A 15,711-nucleotide genomic window follows, 5' to 3' on the forward strand; every position below is an offset into this window, starting at 1 on the left:
ATCCTCTGTACGATACCCCAAATCTCGAATTCGGCCTTTCATAATACGCAATCGAATGATTATTCAGGCTTTCAATTATGCTGAGAACTCGGCATATACAACATACAATGGGCAAAGAAGAGCTCCCCTAAAGGCAACTTCTTCATGTCACGGTCAGCCTCTTGTATTCCCCCCAACCCAAAAATCAGCCTTTCCACGCATTGTTTGATCTATTCCTTCCTTTGAGTTCCCCCTTTTACGCTGCTGCACTGCTACCCCATTCCTTCTGTCCTCCTCTCCCCTGTCCTAAATGAAAACACCAGCCACTCTGCCAATCGCGATGCAAGGTGGAGCCCAAGGCGAGATTAATACCTTGACTCAATCCCTCAGGCTCAGTATTCTTCGCGAAAGATCAAAAAAAGCACAGAACTCGCTCCAAACCCAACCCTTTGTCTTACGTCGCCTGGCCTTTTTGCGCCTGGGGTCAAGATAAATGGGGTGGTGGGTGCTCGAGCTGCCGGGGCCCCGTCTACACCTCTCCCTTGCGAGGAGGAAGGCCAAGGATGGAGTATTACATTGGGAATCGCATGTTCAACTGCAGTCTACGCTTCTCAATGGGCTGGTGTCGGTGGCTTACATCTCATCTCATCACCTCGCATTATGTCATGTCATATCATGTCATTGCACTGCGCATCATATCACATCACATCACATTACCGCATACATCAACTTCTCTTCTCGTCACTTCACGTACGTACGAATATTCTACTCTATTCTTCTCTTTGAAATGTTTTCATTGTTTTTAAATGCTATTTTCGTATGGCTTTTTTGGTGGTACTTTTGATTTCCATATATAGTCTATCTGATTTAGTTTAGTTGCGTTTCGTTTCGTTTCGCTTCGTTTCGCTTGGCTTCGTGTCGTTCGATTTGGGTTGGTTGGTTTGGGAGATCCATTTCCACACAGCCAATTGGCCTTTTGGACGGATGCTTGATGATGGGCCGGATGCATGGATGCATGGGTGCATGGGAGATATAGTCGTCGAGGGCGATCGCGCCTTTTGTCACTCGCCGCCGTGCATGGACCGCCGGTGTTGCTGTTTCATGTCCATCTGTCTCGCCGTCTACCTTTGACCTGCCTCGACGCCCTCGTGAGTCTCGATCCATCCATCCACCGACCTGTGATCCCCTTTCTTCATCCATAGGGCATTCCCCCTTCGCTATGCAAAAGAATGGGGAGAACACACAAAAAACACAAAACAGAATGCACGCACGCACGCACACACAGAGGGTCCAGCCTTCCCTTGACAAAACGCCCTGAAGCCATCGTAAAGTGGATCTAGCTAACTTGGCTCGACACAACGCCCAGACAGCCACCGCAGCCGTGCGAGATGACGACAGGGAAGAGATCCGTGTCAAGGACTCAAGAAACACTCCTCCGACCCAAAGAGAGGACACGGTCCGACCTGACATGGCCTACCCAATAACAGACACCTTGCCGAGCGTGAGGCTCTCTTGAGGACAACCTCTGGCAAGTCACCGCCTCCAATCTAAGACGCAGCCACTGCGCATAGTGTTGTGCTGTTCTCCTTGATGCTCAACCGGTTCATCCCTCAAATGAGATATCCTCTCATGCTGAAAAATGCACAGTATAAATTATGGCCAAACGGACCATCCCGAACAATGCTCTCACGCAGAATACCCCAACGCCGCCAACTCTTTCCTAACCCCTTCTTCACTCTGAATCTTCCTCATCTGTGTATCCTCCAGCTTTTCACCCCCTGCAAAGCGCATCTTGAGATCCTCTATCGCTCGAATCTTCTTTAACAGGCCTCGGATTTTCTTGTCCTGTGGATTGCCGCCAGGGGTCATGGGAGAGGTGACTTCTAGCTCGGGAGGGATTTGTGAGGCCTGAGGCACAGGTGGAGGTGTTGGCATGGGAATAGTCGTGTTGATATTGGTGGGCGCGTTGGTGCGAGGAGTCTTGTTCTGCTGATTAGCATTTGCGTTGGATGTGCCCTGAGCAGGCCCCTTGGGCGTGCCATTTGCAAATGCGTGACTGCGATCATACGTCGAACTGTTGGCATCACCGCGTTGCCGTCGGCTGTTGCTCCTGCTTCGTTCCTTCTTCGGACCAGTGGGCGGCTCAAGACCAGGCGCGGGCACGTAATTCCTACTTCGGCTGCGCTGATGGCCACGACCATCCGGGCTTCGACTCGGGCTTTTTCCCCTTCCGCCTTGTTGTCGTTGCTCTGGCGCGAGGTTATTGGCTGCCGGACCGCCTTGTTGCTCGCGAGCTGCTGCTGCAGCCGCCGCTTTCCTTGCCTCTCTCTTCTTTGCATTCTTCTTGGCCGCTTTGGACATTGGTTCTCCGTCCGCTCCTTCCCCAGTGCCTGTCAAACTCACCCCTCCTCCAGGAGCAGCACCAGGAGGGAGTGGTGTCTTTTCTTCGGCAGGTTCAGCACCTGGAACAATTCGCTGACGAGGTTTTCCAAACCCGTTGATGTTGCTTGAGAATGAGGAGATGCCCTCGCGAACAAAGGCTGCACCGCCTTCGTCTTCGCGCTTGAAGGCCAAAGGCGTGACCTGTCCACGAGCCCCTGGTGGTCTGTACGCACCAGCAGGTTTGCTAGGTGTCTTGCGAGCTGCCATATATTCCATCGCACTGCTATGTGGAGAAGGGATATCGGCGAGTGGGTTAGCACTCAAAGGATATGCATCGGCCGGTTGCGGCCGCCAGCAAACGTGATAAAGCTCGTTCATATCCTCGTTATACATTAGAGAACCACCAGCATGCCAGATCCGAATGCCGTTGTCGACTCGGAGCCGGGGCGACGTCGTTGCCGTTAAGATGTGAATGCCATCGGGTGACCATTCGCATACGCTTGCATTACTCGCCTCGATGGTGCAGATCTTGGCGAAGTCCTTCTCCAAGTCATAGATATCCATCTGACCAGCAAGATTTCCGAAACCCGCCACGAGCACGAAACGTCCATGGGGAGAGAATAGTACGGTATTGCGGGGTCCGAGGGGAAACGTGTGTACTGACTGGGCTCTGGCATTGAATATCACAGTCTTGGCCGGCATGTAACCGTAGACGACAGCAAAGCTGTTCGACTTTGGTGACCATGCGACGTCGTGAATAGGGCCCTCCTTGTCTGACATTGGAGTTAGCAACCTGTTTATCGGACAGAAGTGACCGAGCCACCTACCTAGATCTATCCGCGAGTCAAAGCCGCCGTTCGCACTGAGGAGATAGAGTGTGGTCTCTCCATAGTAGCTCTTGCCAGTCTTGTCGACTTCGGTTTGTGCCAGCACAATCAAAGAAGAGCCATGGTCGTTCCACTTCAGCTGCACCTTGTCACCTTTGAAAAAATTCTTCTGAGACACGGGGGCGGTGAAATTCGGCACGTTGTAAACTCGGACAGCAGCTGGTTGTCCCTATCGCCGTGGTCAGATCCCAATAGCGCAGTCTTGCGGCGGGCCTATGGCGTTACCTTTCTCTCTGGCACGAAGACGGCAATGGTGTGGCTCTTCCCCGGCGACACCGCAAAGTCCGTCACACCTTCAACGCGGATTTTATTCCAAACCGTCGTCAGATCGTGGCTCTCGTATATTTGTACCTCGTTCGTGACCACTCTCGCACAAAAGGCCTCATCGTGGGTGTACTGCAAATTCCACCCGGTCTGAGACTTTTGCACGAATCTGGCGACTGGTTCCTTGTCGACGCCTTCTGCCACCGCCTTCTCGTCTATGACCAGCCACACCTTGAGGTTCTTGACGGCGTCACCGTTGTCGTCTTTGGAAGGGCGTTGCCACGTGATTATGTAGGTACCCTTGGGCGAGAAGCCCAGTTCGAAAACGTTCTCGGCGGGAAGGGAGGAGATGATGACACCTGTGTCAGCGTCGATAATGTTGACCCTTGTCTCGAGTCAGTGTCTCTCACTCGAGTTTTGGCAGCGTTCCAGGATCATACTTTTCGGGGTAGGCCCATGCAAAGTATCGGCCGCAGGGGGAGTAGGAGCAGCATCGCAGATTTCCTTCGGGTCTAGCATACTGACCGTTAGCAACGCGGCTAAAGCGGTGTCAGGCGAGGCATCAGAACGAACCTCTCAAAACCGGAAAGCGGCTCGTAACTCGGTGCACCGTTGACCACACCGATCCCCTTAAGAGTCCGGACTATGATATGCGAAGTCAGCAAGAAGGCCCGGACATATTTTGTCGCGAGCTGCGCCCTCGATGACACATACAGGCAAACTGAGTGAGAGCCATGTTCCGTGGGTTCTTGAACACGGCTGGGCGTTCCGAGCAGTCAAGATAGACAGCCTTTGTCGTAGGAGAGCGTGGGTCTGGCAGGAAGAAACGGTCGAGGGTCAACAAGGACTTGTGTCAGGTTATCAACACTGCGAACCAGGAAATTCGCGGATGGCGGCAGCCTTTGTGGCGGTGAGATTGTCACAATTCGAGTCTTTTCCGTACTTGATAACTTAATATCAGCGATTGCAGGAGGGGACAAACAAATTGGACAGGGTGACGAGAGGGGCGGTGGAGGGAAAAGAGGGAGAGGGAGAGTGGAAGAAGGGACAAAAAAATGTCCAACAGAAGAGGACCAAGTTTCGTGAATGCCAGGCTAGCGGTAGACTGTGGTAGAGCCTAGGCGCAGGCGAAGGCGCAGGTGCAGGTGCTGGAAAACTTCTGTTTAACGGTGTGTCATAGCCCAGCACGGGTTAGCCTGCCATTTTAGGTGCCTCTAAGAATGGCGGTGCGCTTACTTCGGTCCAGGATCTAGTCAGGCTCGCCAAGGTGTTAGTGCGAGGCTCAAGGTGCCCTGATGCTAGACCGCTGCATTGAAGGGAGTTTCAGCCTCGCCAGCTGCACGATTCGCCGTCTCTCCCCTACATAGGCGCCGTGTTCGTCACCGCAGAAAGCCGGTATCGTGCTGTGCTTCCCCTGTTTACCTCGCTACGTGGGTAAACTTCCCCCCGGGGACTTAGTCAAAGCGCGCTGGCGCCGATTACATACGTAGTTGACTTGAATGTCCTTGGCGGACCTTTTGTAATGGATGTCATTCTTTCTACCGAGTCCCTGGCGATCCCAGCCAAAAGCGAGTAAAGAGACCCAACGCCTAGCAAACAAGCGGCATACCACCCGTCATCGGGCAAGCCTCTGGACCTTCCGCTTCAAACTCAAGTTATCGATATCGTACAGTCACTCACAAAGCTCATCCTTCCATGTTCCATAAGAATGATCTTGCCCAGGAAACCCCTTGTCCGACTCTCTTGCTTGGTCCGACCCTGTATCAGCAAAGGGGAAGTCAACGCCGACGCCGTGAGCCTATTCCTTCTCAAAGGGGAATCTGCCTAATGTCTGCCCGTTCCCTGGCTGCATCGATTGTTGCGCCTGCTCCAGATCCCTGAGTCGATCTCGCATGACTTCCTCTGCCATTTCAGTTCCCATCCCCGAAAATCGATTTGTCTGAGGGCGTGTCGAGGTGTCGTCGATCGGGGGGGCTGGCTGCATTGTCGTGTCGATGAAATTCTGGTCGTAACTCATCCCGTCCATCATCTTTGGATCGGTGCTTCCTGCGGCGGCACTAGGGGTAATCCCGCTCATGGGTGTGCTCTGGCCAGAGCCAAACATCGGTAAAGTTCCAGTTCGTGGGGTCGAGGGTGCGTTGACATTGGTGCTTTGTCGCGAAATAGAAGCGCGAGTATTGTAAGGCGTGGAAACGGGGCCACTGACTGTGCTACCGGCTCCTTCACCAAATCCCACGAGGCTCGCCTTGTCCTCGTCGCTGAATCCACCTGTGCTCGAGACCCCGTCATCTGGGTCCTCGCTCATCTTGTCTGCATCGTAGTCGACACTGCCACTCGCCCAAGTGGTTCGGCCACCAACGCTACCTGTTGCGCTGGCGCTCCCAACCGTACTTCGCTCCTTAAATTGAGGGGCGTTATCGAAGGCTTGACCGTACAGGGCACCAGAACCCGGAGCAAGGTGCCCTAGAGGGGTGGGTCGAGAAGTCGCAACTCTCTCCAGGCCGGCAAGGCGGGAGATGCGGTCGGCTCGTTCAGCCTCAAGAGTATTTGCAGACGCGGCTGCTCCTCTACCGCCATGGCCGATGGCGCCGTCTTTGATAGCGACGACAGACAATGCTGAGAGAGAGGTGGTGGTGGAGTTGGGGGTGCCAGGGCCCATTTCGCTGGGCGTGGCAGGGTCTGAAGGAGGCGGAGGGACTGTAGGCCCGCCAGATTAGTTTTCCCTAACGGTTTGCATCATGAAAGAAGGCTCAGTGACATACGGTTGATCAGGGTTGGACCTCTATTAGGCATGGTCGCGGGGGATCTCTCCTTCAACTGGAAGAATGGAACTGCGGTAGGTGAAGTTGCAACTGGGGGCTCGGATCGGCTGAATCTTGGGACCACAACGCGAATACGGCAAGCAAATGGAACAGCTGCCGTTGAGATAAGGATAGAAACAGTAATCACGCAGTCATTATAGGCTGGCGATGTGGTTGGGTTGGAAGGAAACCCCTGGGAGGTCGAGGGGGGCTTTTCGAGCAGCGGGGGCGTGTGGAAATAGTACAATTGCGGGGGCTGAGTGACAGAGAGTGTCGCTTGTAGGGCTTCTTGAGGAAGATCTTTGTTGGTTATAGTGATAGACACGGGAGAGTTGATGTTGGTGAATCTAAAGTGAGGGTTCAAGGGAGGGCCTGAGTCAAAAGTTCAGGTAGGGAATTCGCAAGTTACGCCTTGGGGTTAAAGACGTTGGACCTGAAGTTCCCCAGAAACGAGAAACGCATGCATGCACGTCGCAGGGATGGCAAGTTCCGCTTGGCTACCGAGCTACGTCATGCGCCCCGGTTTTCACGTGACAACATATCCCTTGGGCCCTTACGAAAGGACAAAAAGCCTCTATTAAAGGGTCGAGGCAGAACCGACCAACTAGTATGGGACAATCCCATGATTCTTGGGGTTATTACCATATCATACATATACTGTTCTTCGTCAGTCAATGTCATCTCTTCGTCACTGACCTGCCCCTGCTCTAGCAGCGTCCACCTCGCGCTGCAAGGCTGCAAGGTCCGCCAAAATATCTCTCGGGTCACTCTTGGGAAATCCCATATCACTCCCTCCTGCTTCGGCCATGCCAAGATGCGCCATTGGCGGCCTCGTAGTCTCCATGCTGCTTCGACTAGAGCCTCTACCTCGCCGAGGCGGCGGAAGGGGAGGCGGGAGTCCCTGACTCATCCGTTTCAAGTAGGATGGAGTAGAGTGTATGCCCGGCCTTAATTCGGTTTCTGTCAGGTTCGCGTTCTCCGGAATGGAGGTGACGTCGAGCGAAGGGCGACGGTCGCCGGTACTATTAGCCCGCCGCGCTGGGGGTGGCGGAGGGGGTTTTGATCCAGAGCTGGGAAAGGATGGACTTGGAGGTCCATCGGTCTCGCTGAAAACCGAGTATCGAGAAGAACTGCTTCGTGCTAAGACCGGTTTCTTCGGTGCTTGCTGGCTTTTCCGGCGGGTTACTGGAGGCGCTGGCGGCACTTTCTTGGGCGTGTCGGGAGGTCCAGCACTCGTGAATCGATCACTGGCAGGACTTTCGTCAATCGGAGGCGACCTCAAACTCGGCACTTCGGAGTTGATGTTTCGGCTGCTGGGCAACGACAGCGAGTTGATAAAGGTGTCGAATTTGGCCGTGGGACCTGGCTCGGTCCCGGAGTCTTTGAGGGTTTTTCCACGCCTGCTCTTGGGCGGAGGGGGCTTCTCCCCTTTTTCTGAGATGGTCCCAAGGTGTGCTCGATAGGTATTGACCTCGCTGGCGTCTAGCTCATCTGAAGTCCGGGGACTTTCGTCGTGCGCAGGTTGGACAGTCTCAAATATTGAGTGCTGTGAGATTGATGCCGTGTCCGCACTGGAACCACTGTCACTTACAGGATTTGGGCCTGACTGAGTGCTCTGCACCGCTGTATCGCGAGACCAAGAAGAGCCACGATCTCCTGTCAGCAGCATCCTCTTGAAAGCATCCACATCCATGATTGATTTCGAGGACCCGCTGAGGTCTTTCGAACCGGCGGCCGCTGATTGATGGTCAACTAGCCGCCTCGGAGCACTCGCAAATCGCCCTAGGGTCTCTTTCACTGCATCTTCTCTCGAGGCTTTCGTTATGATCGAGCCAGGCGCGGTAATCTCATTGCTGGCCTTCGCATTCTCCAATGCCTCCTCGATCGCACTATCGTCCTCGTCGGAAGCTTCGGCCGCAAAGGGATCGCTCGCGAGGGCTTGGCTGTAGTCCGTCGGCGCAGGGAAAGGAGATTTCGGGCTGGGGAACGTGGATAGAAACTCCTGTCGCGTAGACTCGGGCGAGGGGGGATATGAGACCGGCGATATGGGTATGGCCGGAGGAGAAGCGAAGTTCACATGTTTCTGCGATGCACCGTGCACTGCTCGAGTGATTCAGCAGGGGCCAGAGAAGCGCCTGAAAATAAATGGCACACACATACCTCTGGTATCAAGAGAAAGAGCGCCAGGGCTGGTGCCGCGAGGATCCGATGTGAGATTGAGGGTGGGAGTGGGAGTGCTGCTTCCGCCAGGACCTTTCAATGAACTACTCTTACGGAAGGGATTTGTGGACATGAGGTCTCAACAGCCATGTAACCCGCATGAGCGCTCATTGATCTGTGTTGACCAGGCGAGATTTGGGGGGAAAACAGAGAAAAAACCGCTTGCACACGAGGATAACTTGGGTCTTGCGAGTCCCGACTGACATCGGACTGGACTGGCCTGGATAAGCAGAGATGCGGAACCACTGTGACAGCCCGCCCGCGATTCGGGATTTCGTAGTTCCTCGTACACATCACGACACTCCCGGTCAGATTTGTGAGCGAGCCACTTTTCCATTCATGCATCGAGATTGCAGTTGCATATCCATGCATTTCTCGCGTCCGGCGGGATTCCATAAATACTTGCCCCTGGAGCTTACTTGCACGTTCAATAGCCTTCCAAGGGTCTGACGTGCTCGTTACAGTTAGAAAGCGGACCGTTAATCCCGAATGAAAGCCCCATCGCCAGCGAACATTTACATTATAATTAATGCCGGCCGTCTAATGGTCGATCATATCTCTATCTATTGGGTACTGAGTTTTCCGGCCTAGCTCATGCTTTCCATAGCTTGATAACAAGCTCATATCCAGCTGTCCTGTCTCTGGAATTCCTCTGTCATGTATGTATCAGTGTCTCATCTTTCATGGGGGGGGGGGAGGAATGGCGCCCCTAGTCGTCATGGAAAATAAACAGTCATGCCGGTATGTACAATTTCTCTTTCCAAGGGATGTCTTCTGGTCGATATCTGCAATGGTCACCCTCTGATCGATGCGGATCAGGTTGACAACGAGTTCGATGGAGGAGTGCCAGACTGACGCGAACAGGTTTCTCCAAACGCCAAACGCCAGGGCTGATGCGAAAACAAAAGTGATGGTGGGAATCCGTGGATTGCGCGGTGACGGTGGTTTCCGAATGGATCAGGTTCGAGCCTTGGTCTGGAGCCATCCATCCTCGGTCCATTGCCAGGTCTTAGCGCCCTTGACGGGATGAAGCAGCATTGGTCGAACGACAGTTTTGCCATAAACGTCCTCCCATTCCGGACCACCACTCTCGAGAGCCGTGACCCCGAGAAGGCGTTGGAAGATTGGCATTGCCTGAGCAGAGCTGTAATACCAGGTCATGTTGGTCCACGCATATTCGTTCCATTTGCTGAATGTGCTATTCCAATAACCTCCGGCCTGGCCGAACGGCCCGCCGTTGAATGTGGATTGCAGCGCGCCCGGAGGCCAAAATCGATCGGCAAAGATGGGGTGTGGGAATGTGGTCGACTTCAGCCCGTGATGGAGACACATGGTCTGAGGGAACATCTCCGCGTCGATGTGATGCCCGTTCTCTGCATTTTCATAATTCATGATTTCCAGGACGCGCCGACTGACTCTTCCTTGAGCAATGAGAGTGGCCCTTCTCGGAGTAGACGTGCCCTGAGCATAACCCCAGAGATAGTTGCGGAACCACCAGCCGGTACCGGTCACGTTGAAGCTCGGGAGAAAGCCAATCCAGTCAGCATCTTCGCCGACTCCCCATTCGAAATTGTCTTCTTCCTCCTTGGGCGGCTTAGGCCCACGGGGTCGGACGCCTTCAACGGATACCGGGCCCCAGATATGGTGAGGATCTTCCTCCCTCGTTGAATTGCGGAAATCGGTGTCAAAATCCCCATGGACGGAGGGAATGTAGACCCTGCCAGCTCGTTCCCAGATGCCTTTTCGCGGTTGTCTGCGTCCGAAATTTTCCACGGCTTCGAAAAAGTCCAGGTAGTGGCCGGTATAGCGCACGTCAAACTCCCACTGGTAAAAGAAATCGAACTCGGGGTGATTGCGGGCGAACCATTGGATGATCATCCAGGGTGACCGGCCAACAAAAGCGTGTTCGGCCAAGTTGGAATACAGACCTCGAATCTGAGCGTGATTCCATACTTCGGTCATGGACCGGAATTCGGGAGGGATATGCTTCTCGATGGTTGCTCGCGGCTCATCCTCACCGACGAAGAGAGGGACATTTTCGTCCTTGACATGGAGAAGAAGAAATACCTGATACTTCCCTCCGCTGGCCAAAGAAGCCTCCGCCACCATGGCACGAACATTCATCACGGCGTCGGCGGTCCACTTTGCGCCCGTCCAGACTCGAATCAGAATCGCAGTCCGTTTTGCCTTGTTGATCATGCCAGGTTCCAGGGTGGATGAGAGTGCTTTGGATGAGGACTGGTCGTGCTTGTGTCGGAGGTTAGAATACTGGATTGAACTCGCAGGGCGCTCTTTGAAGGGTCGAAAGCGCTGCTTATTGGCGACAGCACAATCATCCTGCAATTCACCCCAGTCAACCATGTCCCAGTCAACATCGCTCATCTTCTTCATCTCTTCGACGTCATTAGCGTCCCACTGATCGATTCCATAGGCCCGGAAGCGACCAACACGGTCAAAGGACACGCTCCCGTCCAAGCCGGACGCCTCGTATGAGCCCAGGGTAGGCTCAACGGCACCTATAGGATTCAAGTCAGACATGTCCAAGCATCCGAAATCACGGACTCTCACCGTTCGCTTGACCGGGATAGGCCCAAATGGCATCCTCGTAGCTCTCATTCAAAGGGACACCGCGCGGACCGACGCAGGAGACGATACGTTCCACAGGTTCTTGGAAACCGCGATAGCCATCATAACGAATGAGGAGTGGGCTCTTGTTTTTGCAATCGACTTCGCCGGTCTCACAAGCGCGGAGGTGTGACGTTCCACGTGTCAAACCGTCATGCCTGGTCAAATCAACACGGTTAGGGCGCTGCCAGGAACCATCACTACACGCCAAAGCAGGTGGTGACATACGTTTTAAAGTCTTTCCAGATCCATTGCTCTTTCTTTGCATTCTCCATCGTCAGTTCCATCAGCTCATCCTCGGTGGGTGAAGGCGGTGGAAGATCCGTGACCTCTTGTGTGTCTATGACTTCCGGGGTATCAGGCACTTCGGGGACTTCTGGGATCTCTGGCGCGGGTTCAGGGGGCGGGGGCGGAGGCGTTGCATTCATGATCTTGATGAGAAGGATGAAGCCGATAAAGGTGGCGATGATTTTGAGCGTCATGCGAAGCCGGGGCATGCAGATCTGCCATCTCGACGGCTTCTTCCAGAAGTCGTGTTTGGCGGGGGACCAACTTGGGGGAGGTGTTTCGGGCTCAACAGGCGAGTCCTCGAGCAAGCCCATCTCGGAGCGGCTGCCAGTGATGGTGATTCTTCGGGTCATACGAGTTCGGTTCGAATTGACAGAGAAGTTGTCGATGAAATGGTTAAAAGGGAAACAGGCCTAAATGAGCGACTGAGGGTGAGGAGGCGGGTAGCTGGCGCGAAAGGTGGTGTTGGTCACGGCCGCGGTCCAGGTAGAAGACGATACGAAGGAGGAAATTGGGATAACGGTAGGCCGAGCGAACGAAAGATTGACGGGCGTCATGCAGATTGGGAAGTTGCCATCAAGATTCAAGGGACGAGGGCAGCGACGAGCGGGTTAAAGGGGGGGTGGTTGTTGGACGTCGACAGTATAGATACAGAGAGGAAGAGAGGGATGTAATAGGTAGGCACAGCCAACTCGACAGAGCGAATGAGTCGAGATAAAAGGACAGAGTACCGAGTCCCGTGAGGTACAGCGCAGGCAGGCAAAGAGGGAAGAAAACGAAGGGCCGCAATGGAGGGAATTTGCGAGAAGAGATAGTAGTAATAGGAAAGACCAGAGACAATACGGAGTATCTGTCCGGGTACCCAGTATGGCACTCCGGGGCAAAGTGGATATGGCAATTGAAGATGCGAGAAGACTAAAAAAACTACGAGCTACTCCCCCAAGAACCCCCCCTGCTACCGCGTCCGCATGTGTCTTAGCATGCAGCCTTTCAACCACCGTCCACGCCTCAAACCAGCCATGGCGGCTGAACCAAGCCGCAAGTAGTGGCCAGGGCCGATACACGATTGGCTGCAGCCCGAGACGCGGGAGGTGGGACATTTTCACGCAATCAAGCAGTCGAGCAATCCAGACCGGCCCTGGTTATCGACCCTCCAGCTCTTTACAATATCTATCTGTCTGTCTCCATCGACGCCATTCACGTCCGAAGTCTTAGCTACATATTGACCATGTCCTCGTCTCTGGTGCTTTTAGCCCTTAGAAAAAAGATCGGGCAGCGAAGGAGGGAGAGGTAGGGGAGCTGAGGTCGGGCCCTGCATTCGATGGCCAAAGGCCTGATTCGCCGCATCAGAGTAGGCGCCACGGCGGAAGTCAAGCTTTGGGAGATGGTTGTCCGACATGAGAGTCAGATCCCCGTGCAACCACGGAGAGGGTGGCACCGGACAGGCCACATGCATGCAACGGCCGCCGTGTGTGAAGGGACAGAGACAAGTGCGCACAACACAACCCACATCAATGGCGCCATATGATGATTCGATGACTCGATGATGCACGGGACAGGCCAGTCATGATACATCAACAAGGTGATGATGGACCAGGTACCCAGTCCCCAGTACTCGGTCTGCAGCCAGGATACAACATCCGGCGTCTTCATGACCTCGTACTGGAAATTGAGAACTGAGAGGACTGGACGTGTCAGCCATTTCTGTCAGGGAATTGATCTTTACTCTTTCACTCTTCACTCTTCACTCATTCTTCAGAAATACCGCGCACTCAACTGAAATGAAACTTCATTTGTTGAGGAATTGACGTCACAGGTGGATCAAAACTCAACCCCTAATGCGGGTCTGACACAGAAAAAAAAAAATCACAACAGTGTCCTCTCACAGTCTCTCTCTCGGTGCCTCTCTATCCTCTATCCCCTGAGCCCACCAGCCCACCAGCCCACCAGCCCACCTATCTGACCCCCCCCCCCCCCCGGCTCTACCTGCTACTCCGTGCTCCCAGACCTGGTACTCTGTCCTGTGGATGCCTGGTGCCCCATGTTACACAGACACAGACATCCCACAAAATCCATGCTCATCTGCTTGTGGCAACACAGCGAGTCTCCATCTTGCATGTTTGATCTGCAATCAAGAGTGGATTCTCCCTGGTTTCAAATCCCACCCCAATATCATACTTGTGTACCATCTGTGTGAACACTTCCTTGTCGGCTCCTCCCATCCGACAGCGCAGTGCTGTATTCGGTATTCGAACGACCATGTCCGCCCGCCCCGTGATCAACACGAGCATCATTGCCATTCCCATGAGAATACTTGGTAGTAGACCAGAATCCCTACCACTCACATCGCTGATACATGCTCGATGCATGCATGTGCAATGCTGTCGGGGCAAACCAAACACCACCTCCGATAAGGCAAACCACTCACCCAATCACCCTCGGTCCTTTACACACATCAACTCTATCTTGCAGGAGGCGGAGTCCGCTCTCTACTGAAGCTCGAGCTACTCTACCATTCATACTCTGGTCCGACCAACTTGCAAAGTTCATCCTGCTCCGCCGCCTCGCTCTGTGCCTGGGGAACTGAATAATCGATATTTTTACCTGCTGCTTTCTCCGCCTCGGCGTGTCCCACTAACACAGCCCTCACCTTGTCGAGATACCATTTAACCGCGTGTTCTGTTCGTCGAGAACGAGGGCGTCGTCAGCCTGCTGGATCTATTTTCCAACGGGATTGGTAAGACTCTGGTCACATACCTTCGATCGAGTGCAGCCGGCCTAGGCCCAGTACTCCGGATTTAAACCCTTTCTGCGCATTGACGGCCAATTCAACGTCCTCAATCTCTACGAATCGCCAATACCCAATGTCGTGCTCCATCCAATGGTCGTATTCCGGGCTGGGTTTCTGCATGCTCGACCTCCGGTACGTTTCACTTTGATACGATGTTTCAAGTGCTCCCGCTGCGTTATATCGGGCAATGAAGAGGAGATTGTCACTGAATATCACAGCACCGATGGGGTACAACCAGGCTAAACGAACAAGGCGGACCTGGGTGTCAGCGTCGCCGTGCTCCTGTTACAGGAATTCCCCAGACGAACTTACTGATATACGCTTCCGACAACCCTTCTCTCTTAGGAGGCAGGAAATGGCGTGACGCTCCTATCCCCTGACGCAAGTAATACTGGTCCAGCGCAAAGTCTTTGGGCAACGTCGTCGGATGCCCAGTCTGGCAATGGTAACATTCCTGACGCCATGTTACTGAAGTTCAAGGAACGGCACCAAAATGACAAACCTGAAATCCATCCGCAAAGGTTTTCCAATTGAACTCGGTTCCCGCCACAGAGCTGTTCCACGTATGATCATACTCCCACCCGTCCTTAGGAAACAACGCAAACTCGTCACCAATTTCCCTTCCCGTCTTCGTCGTCGGTGCTGGATCGAAGTCGTCGCCAAACTGCTCCTCGAAACTCACCGCAGGAGTCTCTCTTGCGTCAAAGTTCACAAATATGAATCCCTGAGCCGTCACATGGGTGTGAATTTTGAACAACGAATGCTGCTTGGGATCAAAGTCCGGAAGGTTGCTGTATTCTCGGGCTTTGTGCAGGTCTCCGTTGGGAAGGTACGACCAGCCGTGAAACCGACATGCCAGCACCGTACTCGATCCACTGGCCTTCTGGGTGACGGGGTGTCCTCGGTGCCGACAGATGTTGTGGAAGGCATTGATGTTCCCATCTTTGTCGCGGATGAGGAAGAAGTTCCAGCCGAACATCTCCACAGGCACTTCAGCTTGGGCCACGATAACGCTTGGTAGGGGTGTAAAGCTCATACCTCCAGTGTCAGGTAATCTCCTGCTTTCTGAAACCGTGCAATGAAACTCGCTACGTGCCATAGCTGAGGTAAGGAAGGACGTCAGACATGTCATCGTCCCAGCAGAATTTCGTGACCACGTTAAAAGACTTGTCATCACTCAGGCTTAGGCGAGACTAGAATTTGAAAAGCAAGACAAGTCATACCGTGGAGAACAACGCACGCCTCTCGAGCTGGAAGATTTTCTCGTCGCGATACCATCTGCGCCGAGTCAATGGCACTCTTTGACGGTGACAGCTTGCAGTGGGTTTTGTTTTGGTTCGCCCAGAGAAGGGACGCGACACCTGCGCAGGAGGCGTTGTGAAGTGGCCTCGGTCACGTACCTGGAGGGTGCCAAACTCAGCGTCTTCCTCCCCAGATCGTCCGGGCGGAGATTCTTTTCCCGCCCCTTCTGAAG

General features: G+C 53.9%; 5 protein-coding genes across 5 annotated transcripts; all 5 read right to left on the minus strand.

Moving 5' to 3' along the window:
• Positions 1-1,665: 1,665 nt before the first annotated feature.
• On the minus strand, positions 1,666-4,248 carry Z519_10048 (uncharacterized protein; the record flags this gene model as incomplete). Its single annotated transcript, XM_016767767.1, has 6 exons — positions 1,666-3,134; positions 3,189-3,417; positions 3,474-3,897; positions 3,953-4,024; positions 4,086-4,155; positions 4,227-4,248. 6 exons carry the CDS (start codon positions 4,246-4,248, stop codon positions 1,666-1,668), a joined length of 2,286 nt encoding a protein of 761 aa, XP_016615865.1.
• A 1,062-nt stretch (positions 4,249-5,310) lies between these two features.
• Positions 5,311-6,305, minus strand: Z519_10049 (uncharacterized protein; the record flags this gene model as incomplete). Its single annotated transcript, XM_016767768.1, has 2 exons — positions 5,311-6,209; positions 6,275-6,305. 2 exons carry the CDS (start codon positions 6,303-6,305, stop codon positions 5,311-5,313), a joined length of 930 nt encoding a protein of 309 aa, XP_016615866.1.
• Positions 6,306-7,001: 696 nt separating this feature from the next.
• On the minus strand, positions 7,002-8,606 carry Z519_10050 (uncharacterized protein; the record flags this gene model as incomplete). The annotated part of the gene is made up of 2 exons (XM_016767769.1): positions 7,002-8,413; positions 8,474-8,606. 2 exons carry the CDS (start codon positions 8,604-8,606, stop codon positions 7,002-7,004), a joined length of 1,545 nt encoding a protein of 514 aa, XP_016615867.1.
• Positions 8,607-9,490: 884 nt separating this feature from the next.
• Z519_10051 (uncharacterized protein) lies at positions 9,491-11,760 on the minus strand (the record flags this gene model as incomplete). The annotated part of the gene is made up of 3 exons (XM_016767770.1): positions 9,491-11,049; positions 11,102-11,316; positions 11,387-11,760. The coding sequence occupies 3 exons, from the start codon at positions 11,758-11,760 to the stop codon at positions 9,491-9,493; spliced, it is 2,148 nt and encodes a 715-aa protein (XP_016615868.1).
• Positions 11,761-13,955: 2,195 nt separating this feature from the next.
• Z519_10052 (uncharacterized protein) lies at positions 13,956-15,336 on the minus strand (the record flags this gene model as incomplete). The annotated part of the gene is made up of 4 exons (XM_016767771.1): positions 13,956-14,125; positions 14,204-14,476; positions 14,550-14,691; positions 14,740-15,336. 4 exons carry the CDS (start codon positions 15,334-15,336, stop codon positions 13,956-13,958), a joined length of 1,182 nt encoding a protein of 393 aa, XP_016615869.1.
• Between the last annotated feature and the right edge of the window lie 375 nt (positions 15,337-15,711).

Source organism: Cladophialophora bantiana, assembly GCF_000835475.1.
Source record: "Cladophialophora bantiana CBS 173.52 unplaced genomic scaffold supercont1.17, whole genome shotgun sequence".
NCBI classification, from domain to species: domain Eukaryota; kingdom Fungi; phylum Ascomycota; class Eurotiomycetes; order Chaetothyriales; family Herpotrichiellaceae; genus Cladophialophora; species Cladophialophora bantiana.